Consider the following 19296-nt stretch of genomic DNA (forward strand, 5'->3'; position numbering starts at 1 on the left):
AGAAATCTAAATCATTGGCATACTAATATTTTCACGTTGAACGTTCCTACGTATACTATTTTTTAATAACTAAAATTAATACTTCTCGGCTTTAATTCTACTTATGTAAAATAATGTTATTAAATTATTGCAGTGTGTGAATACTTGAGGGAATTCAACGACCGCATGGAAGGAACCAGGGAAGATATGTCTTTAGCGATTCCACCACCACAATGTGAGAAAGATGGTAGCTACAAACCGTTACAATGTCACAATGGTACCTGTTCCTGCGTAAACGACCGCGGAGTTGTTCTAAAAAGCGGCGTGAATCGTAGCACTGATTGTAAAGAGATAAACGACCTTCTCAAACTCTGTGGATCTTTATCCTGCAATTTAAGGTGTCCTTACGGCTACGAAGTAGATGCGACTGGTTGTCAGAAATGTCTTTGTCACGATCCTTGTAAAGATGTCTCATGTGGCCCACATGAGACCTGTACGATGGTCGACGTAAATTGTGGATCAGGACAGCACTGTCCAGCTGTTCCAGCTTGTCTGGCCATGAAACCAGGCCAGTGTCCGTATCTGGTACCAAGTTCATCGAGTTGCGAACTACAATGTAGTAATGATCAAGAATGTTCTGCCACGCAGAAGTGCTGTTCTACAGGTTGTGGGACGCAGTGTGTAGCTCCTGTGATGGCCACAGCTTGCCAACACGCACGTGCTGTGGCAGAACATGCGGCCAGAGAGTCAGGGGAACCAGCTAGAAGGATTTATATCCCGAGATGCGATGCTAGTGGAGCATTCGAGCCGGTTCAATGTCACAATAGAATGTGCTGGTGCGTGGACAAGGAGGGCAGAGAGGCTGCAGGCACTCGTGTTCTCGAGGGAGTGGTACCAAAGTGTAACACGCCGCTCAGATGTCCAGAGATCGATTGCAAGCTTGATTGTGCCGATGGATTCGAACTAGATCCTGATAGCGGTTGTCCAATGTGTTCCTGTCGAGATCCCTGCAAGAGCGTGACTTGTCGGGGAGAAAACGAGGCATGTAGAATGGTCGAAGTAGCCTGTAGCGTACCACCGTGTCCGCCTGTACCAGTCTGTTTGCCTAAAAAAGATAATCCCTGTCCAAATGGGTCTCCTTTACTAGATCAAAACGGTTCCCCAGCAATTTGCGGACCACATGGTCAACATTGTCCATCCACACACAAATGTGAACTGTCTCCTCTGGATGAATACGCTGTATGCTGTCCCAAACCTCGCGAAGTTTGTTTTGAACCACCACGAAAAGTACCCTGTAATTTAGGAATGGGTTTAAATGAAACTGAGAGATGGTACTTTGACCCAGAACATAACGAATGTAGGAGGAAATTCGAGTGTACTCTGGGTCACAATGACTTCTCCAGTCGCTTAGTATGCGATACTGTGTGCCCTGTATTATCGCAATGTGAAAGACTTAGAGAGAAGAATTTGAAAACGTCTCAAAGGCTGAAGCAACCAACTTTCTTGCCCAGATGTGACCCAGAAAATGGCATGTGGGAGTCTATACAGTGTTTGGAGCACGTTGGTGTTTGCTGGTGTGTTAACAGAAAGGGTCAACCTGTGAAAGGTTCGCTTACCAGAGGAGCAGAGCCCAAGTGTAACTTTAGGCAAGCAAGACGAGGAGGCAGAGGGCCGGCAGTTCAAGAAATCGACCGTGAAATTCAAGCGTTCATGGAGAACGCTCTAATTAACTTAGAAACTGACGAGAAGCAAATCGGGATGGTGTTAGGCACAAGATGTCAGGCGATGAAAGATAAAGGCCACGTCCCGGCAATTTGCGATCGTCAGGGCAGGTTCGAGCCGACGCAGTGTGCTGGGGATACATGCTGGTGTGTCGACGAGGCAGGCAATCAACTCATTGGCTCAGAACCTTTCCTGAAAGGAACGAATATTTGCTGTAAGATACGATATCTTTCGTATATTTGTATTGAGTCATTTTGTCAATTTCAGGTAGAGTCAGTTTATGATAATCGATCAATGAGAACTAAAACTTGGTTTAATATGTATAATACAAATATTATTTATATAATATGTAGAGTATGAATGTTTATACAAATTTCTATTTTTTAACGAATGCAATTAAAAAAAGGTATATTTCAATTAATATTTTTAATATGTCATAAATGCATACAAAATCACAGTCTAATAATATTAATAATCATATTATATATATATATCAATTATATCAATATATCAATCATATATCAATTTTATATATATATATATATATATATATATATATATATATATATATATAATTTGATAATATAAATAATATACAGTGAAATAAATATTTGGTAAATTTTTGTAAATTTCTTTAGTACCAACTCCAGTAGAAGCTGTCGAAGTAACTCTACGTTTCCCCGGTCGATTCCTCGGCGATGATGAGGCTATACTGACCAGACAAGCGGAGGATCTACTACATGATCTAGGCGCCAGAATAAAGAACGACGTGCGAGTAGAAATCAATCAAGACTCAGCCATACTTAGTTTCGAAGTAATAGGACCGAATAAAGTAGACATAGCATTCCATCTGGAAGAATTAACCAGAATACAGAAATTATCCATGTTGGGATCATTCGCGGACGCAACCACTTCTCGTTTCACACACAGATCTCCTCCAATAGCTATGCAGAGCAGAATTGTAGCATTAGAACAACGAGAAATCCTCACGGAAGTGGAAACGCCCGTTTATCAAACTGCTACATTGGTTTTGGCTGCTGGAAGCGCTTTCATAATTAGCAGTTTGCTGATTTTATTGATGTTATACCGTAAAAAGGTACATTCTCAATTTTATTTAAATAAGTAGTTGTAATTTTCTACTATTATTTATTATTTTTTTGAAAAGCAGATATCTAATAATTCCACAATGTCGAATTTTTTCTTAAAGAATAACAGATTTAAATAATAGTTTGCAACACAAAATTATTATGTAATTAGTTACTAATTCAGTACATTTAATAGTGATCAAAAAATATTTATTTTAGATGAAAATGAAAGATCCATCAAAAAATTTGGCGGCGGATCAGCACTTCCTCGCGTACCAGCAACCAGTGTATGTGATATCGGGCGTAGAACAGGAAGAGAAGAAGAAGGACATAGCCGAAGCGCAAGAGAGTACGTCTACGTCGGATGTGGTCGTCGGTACATAGAAAAGATCAAGAGTTCGTCGCGTAGATCGCTCTTATTTCGTGCGCGAATATAGTCATGATCCAAGTCACGTCTACGTAATCCCCTTCATATTTCGATGAGATATTTATTCTTTGAATATGAGATACATCGCGACTGCCAGAATTGACGGTCGACCGAATAAATTGCAAACGGTACTTCCTTCTTTGTGGACATCATGCGATATCGATCCCACAATATAGGATGTAACGTGTAGCTACAATACGGATTTTATTTTAAAAAATTAAAAGAATGGAATTCGGTCGGTCGTCGAGAAATAATAGTTTTTATTTAGAACAATCTGATCTTCTCGCGGGTTTCTCTGTTTCACCTCGAACTTATCGAAGCCACCAACGCAAAAATGTCCTGGCTCGAGAACGAAACGCCGAGGATATCGTTGCGTTAAATGTATGTATATCATGGGTGTAAATATTAGACTCATACTGTGTTCGTTTATTTATATAGCTCAATAAAGATCGGAAATTCCTTTATTCGTGTGTCGTTATTAATACGTCTAGATCATTACTTTGGGCGCTAGAGGCCAACCGTTTACCCAATCAGAGATCTGTTTCCCTAAATCTGCGTTCCTAACTTGACCTGTATAGGAAGATCTTTTAAGGTCACAACAAAAATTTATAGTAATAAAACGGAAACAATTATTTCTTTTAATTTAGAACATATGTGGATCAAAAAGATTTAGTTCCTAAATAGTTTTGAATCTTTCAGTAAATGCTGGATACTAGTACCGTAAGTAGAAGCGCGCTTTTTTTAGCCAGACCTCCGCCAATCAGATGACTACGAATCATTCTAGTGTTTCTACTTGTACCGCAAGCTCTCCATACAGTTGAGTTTCAGCGTGCCAACGAATAATATACTTTACACACTAAAAACCACATAGATTCGTTTAATTTCATTCTCTTCAGTATTCTTTATACAATATTGGTATGAAAAGATGTCGAAGAATTGAGTGTATATATTCTCGAATTTAGTGCATAGATGGTCGAGATCGCGGGTGAAAACGCAGCCTGAGCTTTCGACGGAAACGCACGAAATATTCCGAAAGGCATCCGAGGCCGAGATCGAGTCGCCCTTTAGACGAAGCGCGGAGTGACCAATCGAGCGGTTCGGGTCGGTGGGGCTGTCCGGGGACGGGAAACGAGTGCTTTTATCCACGATACGCCGTTTTTTTTCTTTCAACAAAATCGTGGAACGAAACTTCGATTGGTGTTTTGAAAATCGTGTTCGAGAACTTTGTTCAGTGGTTAAGGAAAGGTGGAAATATATAAACACGAAAAAGGGCAGGGAATCGAAGAAGAGAAAAAGGAGCTTAATGGCTCTCAGGAGATCGGGAATACAAGGACAGACATTGCACTCGCGGACGGGGCGCCTTGCAATAAACATCGTCGCCTCTCGTTCGCTCGTCCTGCATCCACCTCCTTTGCGTCTCTCCGTTTTCAACGAGCTCCTGCCGTCGTCAATTCTGCTTCCGTTTCCGTGTCTGTTATGTGTGAACGCAAAGAGAGCCGAGTGTTTATAACTGCACGGTGCTGGTGGCGGTGACGAAGGGAAAGGGAAAGGGAGGAGGAGAAAGAGAGAAGGGGAAGAAATTTGGAAGCGAGATAAAGAGAAGGATAGCTAGAAGAGAGTGTGCGTGCAAAAGCGAGAGGGAAAAGGAGAGAGAGCCAAAGGCTCGTCGGAATATTCGAAGCGGTGCGCCATACATTTGCTACGGAAGGTCGTATTTATCGCGGGAACCTTATTGGTGAAATTATTTCAGTTATTGAAAAAGATTTTGATATACCGTATATATATATATATGTATATATATATATGTATATACATATATATGTATATATGCATATATATATATATATCAAACCTTCCTTACAGCGATCGCTTCCAATTGAGAGGAACTACTACATACAGTCGGTTACAACAACGGTGGTCCGGCTACTTAACTATCTATCTACTTAACGTCGGGTAGTTGACTAGGAATTCTGGATAACCTGATCGCGCAGAAATTCGAAGTGTCAACTCGTCGACAGGCGTGACAGCCTCGTCGACTGTCTTGTCCGTCCTCTGTCCTCCCTTTTCTTGATATTCGGTGTCGGTACCATCATTTGATTCCGCGATGTTCACGGGAACAGTGAAGATCGAAATATGTGAGGCAGTCGGACTAAGGGCGACGGACAAGCAACGAAAGTTTTGGCAGGATGAACCTATACTCGATCCCTACGTTCAGCTGGATGTCGACGAGAATCATCTTGATCGTTCATCGACTAAACCGAAAACGTTCGATCCGGTTTGGAACGAGTGTTTCACCCATGAAGTTCAGGATGCGGTGATGCTCGGGCTGACTGTCTTCCACGATGCGGCATTACCGCCGGATTATTTCGTCGCCAATTGTAGTATTCCTTTCGAGGAACTTGTCAGCAGGAATGACAAAACTGCTGATCTTTGGGTTAGTACTTACAATTTTGGAGGCTATTCTATTTCATCATGTGGATATATTCGTTAGAAATTTTTTGTTAGAAAATAAAAAGTGTTCCTTATTTACTTTTATTTTCATCTTTTTATGCTTATGAATGCATGTTTCTATATTTTACTCCCTAATTTGTAGTTTTGATTAATCGGTTCACATTAATTTTGTGTTGACACTACAATGTTTGTTGTTGATATGTGTAGTGGAAAAGCAACGTGTAATCTATGTATATCTTTTTACTATGACATTATAGAACAATTCAAGGTAGTTTGATAACATTGTGTCAATAGAAACCAAAGCAAAGAAAGATAGACGATAAGTATTTTTTAGATCTGAAACATGTGTAATGACTAGAATTCAGTTTGGTTTCTTTAAAATGTTGAAAAAGTGTATACCAAGCGTAATGTATCTGAGTAATATTTCAATCATACAGTTACTGATAAAATATGATCTATTAAAGTTTAATTAAAAGAATATTGTTATATTTGTATTACATTAATAAATTGTTTGTAATATTGAACAATGATGATATTATTGAATAAAATATGATTTGAATTAAGATATTTATGTTTGTTATATGTTTTAATTGTGTAGTAACTCTTTTGTGCTTCGATGCTTTTAAATAACAGTGATAATCGTTGTGAATTATCATCAGAAATTGAATTTATTTTAGGTTGACCTTGAACCTCAAGGAAAGTTAAGGGTTAGGATTGACCTAAAATGGAATGATCAAGGTAAGGAACAGGTAATGGCTAGGAATTATGCATGTAAGGTATACTTCCATAATAAAATTTTAGATCAACAAAGAGGCTGTGGTACAGGTGATGGAGAAGGAATCGGAGGCAGAGGTGGTGGAAGCATCACCACTGGGAAGGAACCCAGGAGGGAATTCAAAGAAAGACAGGGTTTTAACCGGCGCAGAGGTGCTATGCGACGCAAAGTTCATCAAGCGAATGGTCACAAGTTTATGGCTACCTTCCTGAGGCAACCAACTTTCTGTTCTCACTGCCGTGAATTTATATGGTATGTATTTTAACAAAAGTATATTGATAACATTGCTTAGATTCTAATTCACAAGCATACTTTAACACTAATTCAAAACATTTACTAATTTCAATCATTTTATAATATAAAGTGTTATGTACTTAATTTGGTGTGTATATTTTAAAAGGTGATCAGTTAAATTAAATTAGTTTGACTTAGCTTGCATAGATATAATAGACTTATGCACACTAAATTAATATGGGATTTTGGCTCTTTGGATAATTTAAAAGTGTTGAAGTTGCATGCCTGGGTTTTTGGTTTTTTAGAATATACTGCAGCATCATTAAGAAGATATCATTAGGAAGATGGCTTTTCAAAGTATATATTTTGTACAATATACATATATCTTCTTAATAATTAAGCTAGTTTGACAATACAGATATATAAGAAATAATTTTTAGTTAGTTTGCCAGCACATAATATTTGCAGCAGGGAAGTGAATATTTAACACCTTAGATATATTGACTTTTAAGCTTTCAAACACTCTTTCCTTTCTTGTCTCTTTACAGTAATGTTACACAATATTCTATGTATTTTATTGAAATAGATCATTCAACTAAGAAATAGGCTGCATGCATTGGTTTTGCAAGCATATACTATATCTACTGTTTGGTGATATTTCTTATGAATTAACATATTATTATGTCTGTAGACAAAAGTTCTCTAATATAATAATAAATTATTTTTAAGAAAGTACTAGAAACATCTAAGACAGAAATAAAAATTGAATAGTAATCTTACCTAATCATTCTTAAAAGACTAGCATAAACATCTAATTATGATTTATGGCCCAAGAAAGCATACGTATGTGTTTTATGAGGGTATACAAGGAGATGATGTGATGTGTTTTGTCTGTTGTATTTCAGGGGCTTGGGCAAGCAGGGCTATCAGTGTCAAGGTGAGAAGACACATACACGTTATTAACAAATATTATAATTATATATTTGCTTGCTCTACCTTTGTGTGAACATATGTTTATCTAGGTGTGTGTATGTGTACTTAGTTCTTTATAAAAAATCAAAACATTTAGGAGTAAAAATTCATAATCCAATTTGAAAACTGAAGTTTTTAATGTTTAATTTAGCCCATGGCTCGATATCTGATGCTGTGCTTTCTTTAATGAAACTTGGAAAATAAAACTTAATGTCCATAATACATCAATGGAGTTTTTATTGCAAATTGTATTAGCTGTGATTTAATATAGTTATAAGTGGGGATATATTTCATTGCATGTTTCTAAGTAAATTGTAACAAATCATCAGGAGGTTCTAATGGTTTCATTTTACCACATCCTTAGAGTTTATATTCTGTCTTCAATGTTCAAGCTTATATTGTTTCCATGGCAAGACTATCACAACATCCACCAAATTTTATTTATGCTTGTCATTTGAAATCAGTGCGTCTAATCACGCATGCAGCCAGCTTGGGTCATGCTATGCTAAAAGTTATTTGTATCAAAAAATGTAAGCATTCAATGAGATTTTATTGTGTTTCAGTCTGCACATGTGTAGTTCACAAAAGATGTCACAAGTTAGTTATCACAAAATGCCCAGGCATGAGAGATGAGGTGAGTGTATCTTACTGTAGAGTATTATCTTTATATTATTATATATTATATTATATATTATCTTTAGTATTATTTTTAACATCATATGTAATATCATATATAATATCATTGTAAATATCAAGAAACTGAATTTTTTAAACTAATCTTTAAATAATATTGTCTTTCAGTCAAGTCAAGATACAGAAAGTCCACGTTTCAGTATAGATATGCCACACCGTTTTGTTGTTCACAACTACAAGAGATTTACGTTTTGTGACCACTGTGGCTCATTGTTGTATGGTTTATTTAGACAAGGTTTACAATGTGAAGGTAAATATATAATAGAACAGATTTATTATACATAAAATGATTTACATGGATATGTAATACTTGAATCTGATGTTTGTTTATACAGCTTGTAATATAAATGTTCATAAGAGGTGCCAGAAAAATGTAGCAAATAATTGTGGCATTAACACTAAGGCTATGGCTGAGATTTTAAGTACAATGAATATATCACCAGACAAACAGATAAAAACTCCAAAGATTAATTATAGAACAACAACTTGTCAGTCTGGTCAAACACCCACAACAGTAACAGTCACAGACACATTACCAACAGATAATTCACAGACAATTCAAAAAACGGAAGAAACATCTGTTATCGCTACTGAAAATGCAGTACCTGCTAGTGAGAATGAAGTTAGGAAATTTGGTATTGAGGACTTTAATTTTATAAAAGTTCTTGGTAAGGGTAGTTTCGGGAAGGTGATGCTGGTAGAAAGAAAAACTAATCCCGATGAAGTTTACGCTGTAAAAATTTTAAGAAAAGATGTGATTATACAAGACGACGATGTAGATTGCACAATGACAGAAAAAAGGATTTTAACACTGGCAGCAAGACATCCTTTCCTTACAGCTATTCACAGTTGTTTTCAAACAAATGACCGATTATTTTTTGTCATGGAATATGTGAATGGAGGTAAGAATTAATTGAAATATAATTATAAATGAAATGTATAGAAAGATATTCTTTACTATCTGAATATAAAAAATATTTTGCTTCTTTCAGGTGATTTAATGTTCCATATTCAAAGGGCTCGAAAATTTGACGAAGCAAGAGCACGCTTCTATGCGGCAGAAGTTACGCTTGCATTACAGTTTCTTCACAAGCATCATATTATTTATCGAGATCTCAAGTTAGACAATATAATACTCGATCAAGAAGGTCATTGTAAATTAGCAGATTTTGGAATGTGCAAGGAGGGTATTATCGAAGGGAAGACTGTTACAACAACATTTTGTGGCACACCCGATTATATCGCACCTGAAATTCTTCAAGAATTGCATTATGGTGCGAGCGTTGATTGGTGGGCACTTGGTGTTTTAATGTACGAAATGATGGCTGGTCAACCGCCTTTTGAAGCAGATAATGAAGATGATTTATTCGAATCAATTCTACGAGACGATGTGCTTTACCCTATTTGGATCTCAAAAGAGGCAGTTTCTATTTTAAAAGGATTTATGACAAAAAATCCAGCTAAGAGGTTAGGTTGTGTGGCTGCTAATGGTGGTGAGAACGCTATAAAGGTTCACCCATTTTTCCAAGAAATAGATTGGGAAGCACTCGAAGCGCGTAAAGTAAAACCACCAATTAGGCCAAAAACTGTAAGTTCATATTGAATTTTAATAATATTTTAAAAAGTAATTGAAAAATATTTCACGATAATTGTATGTTTCAGAAAAGCAAAAAGGATGTAATGAACTTCGATACGGAGTTTACAAAAGAAGATCCAGTGTTGACGCCAGAAGATCCGGACGAAGTGAGCTATATAAACCAAGAAGAATTCCAAGGTTTCTCCTTCGTCAACAAAGACTTCAACCCTGCTAGGTTTGGAGCACAATAAGAAGTAAGAACGCAAGCAAATGAAGAGGGTTCAATGTTAATATCATCTTAAACGCTTCTTGCTTGGAAAATTGGCGAGCATGCCAATCTGCAAAGCTGAACATCGGCGTTTTGAAGCTGCTCGGGGTCTCCTTTGTATTTTATCTCCACCGGGGATAATTTTACGTATCATCGGAAGCAACGTTCAAGCTGTACAAAAAAGTGGTGGAGATCAGCAGGAATTTGGGAAATCAGCTAGAAACTTCGGTCTGTTTCACGTACAGAAAAAAAGTGGTAATTTTCGCAGAGAATTTGATTGCTAACAAGGAAGCGTGGCCTCAGTTCGACAAAACAGAAATGCGTTTGGATCCAAGTCTCTTAAAGTTTGACAAAATTCTTGATTTCCTTTGTTTTCTTGAAACAAAGACAAATGTGATTGAGAGGAAACGTCAGTAAGAGATTTCATTTGTAACATTGACAAACAGAAAGATCACATGCTTTGGAAATTAAGTATCGGTTAAGAAACTTAGTACAAAAAATACAAAGCAGAAAGAGAAAGTCATTTTCGATGGCATGATGGTAAAGGTCGCTGGGCGATCTATCATCTTTCTGTTGATATTGATATTCTCGAGAAAGATTCGAATCAAATACCGAATTTTTCAGTAACCTCTTAACCGTATATTTCGTTTCCTCTTAGAGTTTCTTTCGTAGAATGTCTCTCTGGAACTACAAAGTTTTCCATCAATGACAAAAAAAAAGTACTCGCGCAGGAAAAACCATGAGTCTGCGGGATAAGAAACTCATCCACATGTCAATTTTGCATTGAAATTCAGTTCCATTAAGGTATACAAAATTTTACCTGATTTACAGACTCCTAATTAACCATATATAAAGACTTGGCACTTATTACGCATTTTTTTTTAGCACTTACGTACTTACAGACTTAATTTTCATTGCAATTCACGAGAATTATTTTTTACTACGACAGGAATACCGACAAAAACAGGACAATGGAATTATTGTGATTATTGCTTAGTAAGTCGAGTTTTTAGGTCTTAGCGTAGTGTATCAAATCACTAGTGATCAAGACTGAAACAGAAGCTGGGCTTAACTTTTAGGTAAGCACCAGCTGCAGGCGTAATTATAATTGTCGAGTCTATAAAAACCTGTGCATACATAATAGCATCATATAAAGTAACTACATAGAGAATCGAGAAGTTATGTTCCGGTTCGAATCGAGATCTCGTGTCTTCGAACGGTCTAAACTTTTCGTCGAGCTTTACCCAGAGGAGCATCTCGCAGCGCTTCTCCGATAGGATTTAAATAATAAACAAAATAATAATAAAATAATCATGCAACACTAAAAGAAATCATGCTCGCGTGGTGAAGATCGAGCAGGATACGATCTGACCAGGTGGACATGTCAGTTTCATACTTAACATAGAATTTTAAACGATCACAGACGGATTCCACTGGTGGTTGTTCCGTCAAAACTAACACAAATTGATATATACGTATATGTACACGTATAAATTTAACTTATTTTAACATACGCCTAAAATTGTAATGAACAAAAAAAGTCTCGCTATCAGGAACACCGGAGAATATATAAAAGCGATGGTCTCTGGTGAAATTCTCTGGTGTTGCTGTGTATGTCGAGTCTTTCACAAAGTGTTATAGACAGAGCATATATACATACATATGTATATGCTTTGTAAAGTTACCGCTAAGCGAATTAAAAAAATTGTAAGAAAGTCCACCTAGCGATGTCGATGCACTTTCCGGAATCTTCGTACGTGTTGTCTCTAGTTAGGTGTCTTTAAAGCTTGAAGCAACCACTCGTGTACTTAAATTAGAAAAAGCTGCAAGCTCCTTAGTGTTAAGTGATGAAATAGTCGAAAGCCTTATCCGTACCATAAGAACGCTGAAATGCGTTAAAAAAAAAGGAAGGAAAGAAAGAAACCAGTGAATGTTATATCGAGTTAAGTATCGTTGTCAGTCCTAACGGCTAATAAGGATAAATTAATTCGAGATACATAGATGAGAGACAAATTTCTCGTGTTTTAACAAGTGAACAGAAAATACTCTAATATTTGGGGCACGTAGTCCACCGTTTTGTGCCGTCGAGTTTATACCAAAGACTTCGTTCAGATTTTCCGTAGAAACCTCACAGAACGAATTAACGAGGTTAAGATCGCGAATGAATCACGATCTCATATCGACCCGACTTCAATCTTTGGTGTAAACTTCAGTTGTCGTTGATAGTTTTAATGAGAAAAGTTTAATTGATAAATAGTAACGATAGAGCGTAACAATTAGTCGATAATATGTTTTAGTGATTATAAATTCAGAAAAAAGGACAACTGCGGTGAAATCGTGCAGTAGTGCAGAGCAAAACTAAAAAAAAAGAAAAACAAAAAAATATTTTAGCGTACTGTCTACCAATGAGCCACTGGATGACAAAAACTCCAGATTGTATTCGAGTGGCTTATTGGCATGATCAAAAACGCGTTACTCAGTGTCGTGATCATTGTCGTCGTGTCATACTCGTACATTTTTATGGACTCCGTAGATATTTAGGTTCATTTAAAAACAAAAAATATCAAATAAAAAAATTCATTGGTAGAGTACCTTTAAATCAGGTGCTGCCCTCTACGTGCTTTGATTCTGTGCAGGATTCGAAGTTCGAGGGCCGCGGCACCGACACAATCGAATTGTGAACAAAATGATGTTCTAAGTTACGGCACATGTCGTGTACTCATCGCACGATTTTAGAAATTAATGATGTACGAGATGAATATTACCATTACAAGGAGAAATCACCTATCGTAAGATACATATATGTACGACGTCGCTTTTATGAAAGCAACGTTGTACTCGCAGCCATTGACACGAAATAATGATCGTTCGCATGTAAATGTAGCTGATCGTATCTTTTTACAGCTTTTGCTTGCATAGCAATAATTATTGACCAGTGAATATAGTATCCTATTGATGTATCGACCGATGAATCGATAATGTTCTCCGTGTACTAAATTCAGAGTGCTATATCCTTGTCGTTGGCAAACTGTCATAAAAATTAAATTTATTATTTATTATACATAATATCAATTTCTTAGGATTTAATTTTTAGTTTTTAAATATGTATTAAATTTCATAAATGATCCAATAGGAATTTCTATTGTTTCTAAGAAAGGGAATTGTGTTTAAGATAATTTAAAAAAAACTGTCCGATTGACAAGGATTTGTACTTGATTCATCTGCGTTCGTGCACTTATCGTAAATCTAGTCAGAACGAGAATACCGAGAAAAGGTGTCTGGCTCGATGTATCGAGCTACGGAAAAGGATATGTTTAAATTCAAAAGAGACGAGTTAGTCCGGCCTACGCTTAAAAAAAAGACGGTTTCGTGCGTTATTCGAACAAAAAATTACTGCTATACCATGTACCTATTGTTACGCATAGAGTTACCGCGTAACAAATATCCGTACGTCTAAAAAAAGAAAACAAAAAAAAAAAGAAAGAAAACAAACACTGTATCGTCTAGGCGTAGTAAAGCGAGTTTCTTTTTAGTCTTATGTCCGGTACATTAGAAAGAAGATTTTCAGCACTCCGCGTCGTATTATCGATAGTCATATCGCGATATATCTCTTTCGGTTGTATATATCGTTTTTGTCAGAACGATAGATTCTCGATGGTCGTTGAAAATGGCGCGAATCAGACGAGAGAATGCAACGATTGCCGTCCTAAACACATCGATACGTTGAGCGGGGTTAATCGATTATCCAAAGGTTTCTTTCGACTTTAATTGTATAGAAAGTAAGCCATTGGTGATTTATAAGTACGTTACAATCGTACACCGGTGTACGATTACACCGTACCATAAAATGTTACGAATTCTGATCCGTCGAGATTTAAATGAAAAAGTAATATTCGTTGAAAGACTTATCGAATAATCAAAGTTGAAACCTCATTCATTGCGTGGGAAGAAAGAATATGTTTGAAAGAAAAAACAAATTATCGAAACGTACTGTTCATACTGTTGTTATTGTTGCAACGATCATCGAGCTGACAAAGATGTAATCTTTTTTTCTTTTTTTAAGTTAAACATTGTATGTTTTTTTTTTTTTTTTTTTTTTTTTGTTAAAGAGAACGTGTGGCGTTTCATCTATTCTAATGTTACATCGTTTTGCAGTATTTATGTTTTTCAATATCATACAAGTATTCTTGAGATATTGTACGCGGCCAGGCCACGTTAATAGCTGAATGTTAAGGTTGCTAGCTAATTAGCGAAAAGTAAATATATATATATTTTTTTAGTTTCTCGTTAAGTACATCAATTTTTTCAGACATTTTTTATTGGAACTTTTCGTCCTTAGGTTTTATCTTTTTTTTTTGTATTTACAGCGATCGAATCGGAATAACGTTTTTTCTACTTGATTTCTACACTTTATATGGTTCTCGTTTTAGTGCGCATGCGTAAGCTTTTCTAATGATTGTGCTTCGCAAGATCTAGCTTATATCGTATAACGAATTGTTTATATTTTTTATCGTCATATAACAGAGGAGAGAAAAAGTCAGAGTATCTTTACGTGAGTGTAAATTACAGAGTTTAACGATTCACGTTGCACAATTTAACGGGTATGTAACTATTAAGATTATAATTTCCGTTGTATATATATTTCTTTCGATTATCGAAGAGAGCTATCGTCATCGATTCCATGGCGTATAAGCAATGTATTTTAAAATCGGCTGGGCTAAAAAAGCAAAGAAAGGGGAATGAAATAAGCAAAAATCAGAGTACATAAAGGAACAGAGAGAAAAGAAGGAATATAATGGTAAATATGTATAAGTATATACATATTTATATATATATATAGTAAAAAATTTACAGTAGCATGTTAGAAATAAATCTGTGGCAGACGATAGTACTCTTGTCAGGCGCCGACACTCTAACCTAACCCCGTAAACAATTTTTGCCGTGAGATTTTTGTAATCGCTAGTCAATCGTATTAAAATAGGAAAAAAGGGATATTTGGGGGAGAAAAAAAAGAAACAGTTATGCGTTATCGATGAAACGTTCCACTCGCTTCGTTTTAATACTGTATGCGTGCGCACGTGTACACCGGATGTCACGTGCCGTATATTCGTTAAAAAAACGAGGAAAGACGTTAATTTATCGATGTATACGCGAGATTATAAGCCAACAGGAGGTAAAACCGCGTATTTTTTTGACGTGTCAAGTTAACATACGTAAAGAGTGAATGAAGTGATATATACATATATATTTATATATATATATATATATATATATATATATATATATAAATTATAAATATATATATTATATGTTGCATAAATTAAGATGATAAAAGAAAACTAAAATATTGTTGCAATATAGAACGCTAAGTAGGGTCACACGTGACTATCAACCGTGGCACCCCTTTCCTTTTTAGGATATAATTTACAGAAATTATATATATAAAGACATACATACCCGCACATATGTATATATATGTATATATATATATGTGTGTGTGTATATACACGAACAAAAAAAGAATAGAAATGTATATATTTATAAATATATATACGTACTACATAAATAGGAAGTATCATATTAGGAATACGTCATATTCTTTATGTTCCTTCAGACCTATGTTAAAATCCGTCATTTTTCTTTCTATTTCAACGATCTTGGTTTGCTTTTCTGTTCATGGGAACGCGGGATGGTCGCTACAACGATGACGACCTCCTAGAAATCACAGAATGAAAACAAAAAAGAAAATAATTAAAAAAAGGGACCAACGTCGCTGAAAACGAACGAACATCGTGGATTTTATCCTGGGTCTGAAAGATATCGGGAATGCCATACAAAAATGGACAAAACGAATAAAAAAATATGAAAGAAAGCATCTGCAAAAAAAAGATGATACGAAGATCATAAACTCTGTAATGTCGTAAACTAAATATTGTTTGTGCACAGTGTTGGGTAAAGATATTCTAAAAATGAAATGACAACAAGATACTTTGTGAAAGCCTTTTGAAACTCCCGATCAATCACCGGCTCCTCTTTCGTGTGTGTTAAGCAATCGTCATATCTGATATAACTTTGTAATAATAGTACTATTATTAATAATAGAGCTGTAAAATCGCGTGAACATAACTCTAGGTACGGGACAGAATAGAAATTACGTCGGAAATGCAAACGAAACGGATTCTCTGATTGTACCAAGGGACAGCCAGTAACAGCTGTTATTCGAGTAAATGAACGATTAGCGCTTCGATCGAATTCTCAACGCCTCACAAAACTTTACTTTCTACGTGTACATAAGCGTGGAACTACGTACTCACATAACATCACTTATTAGGGAATGTAATATTCTTAAATTTGACCAAAGGTGTAGGCATTTCAGTTCACGCAAAGCAAAATGAAAATGAGAGATGGTCTATGCGTTTGAATTATTTAACACTGTTTCATCGAACACACGAAGAACATATTGTGTGAAGGCCCGTTTTTAGATAAATTTGTTAACCCCCGGTGGCACAAAAGGTCCGCTTTCACAAACGAACGAGTAATCAGCCGAAGGTTGTAGACAAATTTACTTCCTCAAAAGATACATACATAATCGAGAGAGTTTTATCCTCTGACGAAAGTAGCCGTCCGTATGATTGGAAAGCAAAAAAAGAAAAAGTGAAAAAGAGGAAGAAACGAGCGAAGGCAGGATCGAGAATTTCGATGCGCGAAGGAGTAGCAATCGCTGTGTTACAATTGTATTAAAACAAATGTGTCGTTGAATTTTCATAGCGAGCGTACCTACGTATATGTATATGTTGACCGTATCATTGTCGTTACCGATCGTAGAATTTATGAAAGCTCTCTGAGTGTGTCCTTTCGTTACCTGAATCGCTATCCTTCCTTTTCATACGTCGCGCCGACTATCAAAACTCTCTCTTTCCCCCGTTTTCGATATTTACAATCAAAAACTCTTCTTTTTTACTTCTCTTTTCATTTTTGAAATATTTTGCTCACTTTTCTTCAGAATATATATTGTATGTCATTGTAAAGCTAAGCGTTCGTGCGTGCGTGCGATATGTACATAAATGTAACGATACACATGCGCATACATTATAGTGAAACGAATTGTATTCGTGCACAATATGATGCATCGTACATGTGACATTGTGCGAGAAGAAGCAATTTTTTTAGACAACTTATCATCAAACATTTTCTGTTGTTTGACTCTTGTAAAGGTAGATTTACTTTTTAGTGAGAGATAGATTTTTCTATGAAATAACTATCAAGTTTAAATCTTCTGTAGGTAGAAGGAAAAAGATGCATTGCTTCTTTTTGTACAGTGTTTTACATGAGCTAATGTGTGTTTCGTTGAAACTGGAAGAGCGACACTATTTTCCTTCCGACTCGAATTGAATCTTGTATTTTACTTTATTCCTGATTCGCGCATAAATGCAAGAAATGATGCGTTAGATCGACCAACGCCCAATGTGATGCACACAAGCTGTTTAAACGTACAATTAGGGAACAAACATTTATTTTTTTATATGTACCCCAGCTGGTCGTTCGTCGGACATTTTACGCGCGTGATAGAGGATTGAACACCTCGTATAGGTCAAACATTATTTCGCGTGTTGTATCCCTCGCACAAAAAAATTTATATATCAGCGTCTGTAAGTTTTCCTGTTAGAGTCTATAGAATTCCGGAATGTACACAAATTCAATCCCAAAAAGTTACGTTTTACAATAATGTTATTAAGAATAGAAAGTCTAATTAATACGTTGCAATTAACACCTTGTGAACTAACAACACACGTTGCTCTTGTTATTACAAATATTATCGACATCCAACCATTCTACCATTTATCATTATATAGTAATATTAATTTTTATCATAAAGAGAAATATTATTTAAGGAATTAAATTCGTTTAAAAAAGAACAGCAAAAATGAACGCGTGATAGTGCACAAAGTGTTAAGCGTTTTGATTGTCAGCATCGATGCTTCAGAGCGAAAAATCATTGTTATTTTGATTAGAACCGCAATCGATCTATCTAATCGAAATATACGAACACGAAAAAAATTAAAACAAAAGAAGGTAAGAAAACGCCAAGTCTCCGAGACGATGACGACTCATCGAGAATCGAAGTTTTACACGTCCAGTCGCAGTTTCTTTCTGATGAGATTTATTGCGTTGTTGACCGTGCTAATTCTATCTGACTTAAGCCTATTTCCATGTTGAAGACACACCAGTGATTGTTGCCGAGCTGAAAAGTCCGAAGTCTAATTTATAAATGTGATAGAAAAGCGTACGAGCAGGGAATTCGCGAAATCGGCTTTGCAAACAGTTCTCTAATCAAATTAGAAATTAATTTCATCCAGAATTATGTATCGTCTTTATGAGTTGCAAAGTGGATTGAGATTTATGAATCTTTTTATCTTTTGATAAATAACTTTTTTACGCGTATATTGTGAATTGTTCTTCCTTATCGATAGAGCATCTTACATATCCGCTTTGTAATTACATATAAAGTTCATTGTACAAATATTTCTTACTCGTTTTATGGTTGTCTTTTTGTCGAGAAGTTTGTTAAACTTCATCGATCGTTTGAACATACGATACAAAAGGGTCGATTAGTGGAACTAGGAAATACTTGGCAAGCATACATCCTGCTGTTTAAAAGCTCGTTAAAAGGAAGTTCCCTGCTCATGCGCGGACAGAGCTGTATTAGCGATCGTTATAAATGAGCATTATTTATTTCTCGATTGTATTTATATATCGTTAATCGTAGTGAGTCTTAATAGTGATTTACGGAAGTGTTATTATCTGGTGCTGAATATTAATATATATCTGTCGATGTATTGCTCGAATCAAGGTATCGTTAAAGAATTACAGTCGAAACAAGGAGGAATTAGAATATTTGCATTAGTTGTTAAGTAAATAATTTTTGAAAAATAATTTTACTTAACTCGGTAATACAACGATTTCACTATGAGTTACTTGTTATTCGTTGCTTGGGGAGTGGTAATTTCAAGTGTGAAAAAATTGCTACTGCTGATTAGCGTAATCAAGTTAGCTCGATTTCGATCGTATTACCGTGGTAATTAAAGATATTTCATTTATTGATCGATTATCTTT

The 19296-nt window shown here is 35.8% G+C and overlaps 2 protein-coding genes across 5 annotated transcripts in view; both read left to right on the forward strand.

The window, feature by feature from the left end:
• LOC132912500 (balbiani ring protein 3) overlaps positions 1-3677 on the forward strand; it is a 32831-nt gene extending 29154 nt beyond the window's left edge. For all 3 annotated transcript variants that reach the window (XM_060969955.1, XM_060969956.1, XM_060969954.1), the window contains 3 exons: positions 134-1915; positions 2340-2797; positions 3006-3677. In XM_060969955.1, coding sequence (XP_060825938.1) covers positions 134-1915; positions 2340-2797; positions 3006-3170 — 2405 coding nt within the window. In that variant the 3' untranslated portion in view covers positions 3171-3677. The remainder of the gene's footprint in view (positions 1-133; positions 1916-2339; positions 2798-3005) is intronic.
• Positions 3678-4302: 625 nt separating this feature from the next.
• Positions 4303-14973, forward strand: LOC132912508 (protein kinase C). Of its 2 annotated transcripts, none has more exons than XM_060969990.1 (9): positions 4303-5647; positions 6342-6402; positions 6466-6691; positions 7579-7610; positions 8209-8279; positions 8447-8588; positions 8674-9240; positions 9331-9926; positions 10001-14973. In XM_060969990.1, exons 1-9 carry the CDS (start codon positions 5318-5320, stop codon positions 10163-10165), a joined length of 2190 nt encoding a protein of 729 aa, XP_060825973.1. In that variant the 5' UTR covers positions 4303-5317; the 3' UTR covers positions 10166-14973. The 2 variants fall into 2 exon arrangements, with proteins under 2 accessions (XP_060825973.1, XP_060825974.1); XM_060969991.1 differs by having other exon boundaries at positions 6490-6691.
• The last annotated feature ends 4323 nt before the right edge of the window (positions 14974-19296 follow it).

This window comes from Bombus pascuorum, chromosome 12 (assembly GCF_905332965.1).
Source record: "Bombus pascuorum chromosome 12, iyBomPasc1.1, whole genome shotgun sequence".
In the NCBI taxonomy this organism is placed as follows: Eukaryota; Metazoa; Arthropoda; class Insecta; order Hymenoptera; family Apidae; genus Bombus; species Bombus pascuorum.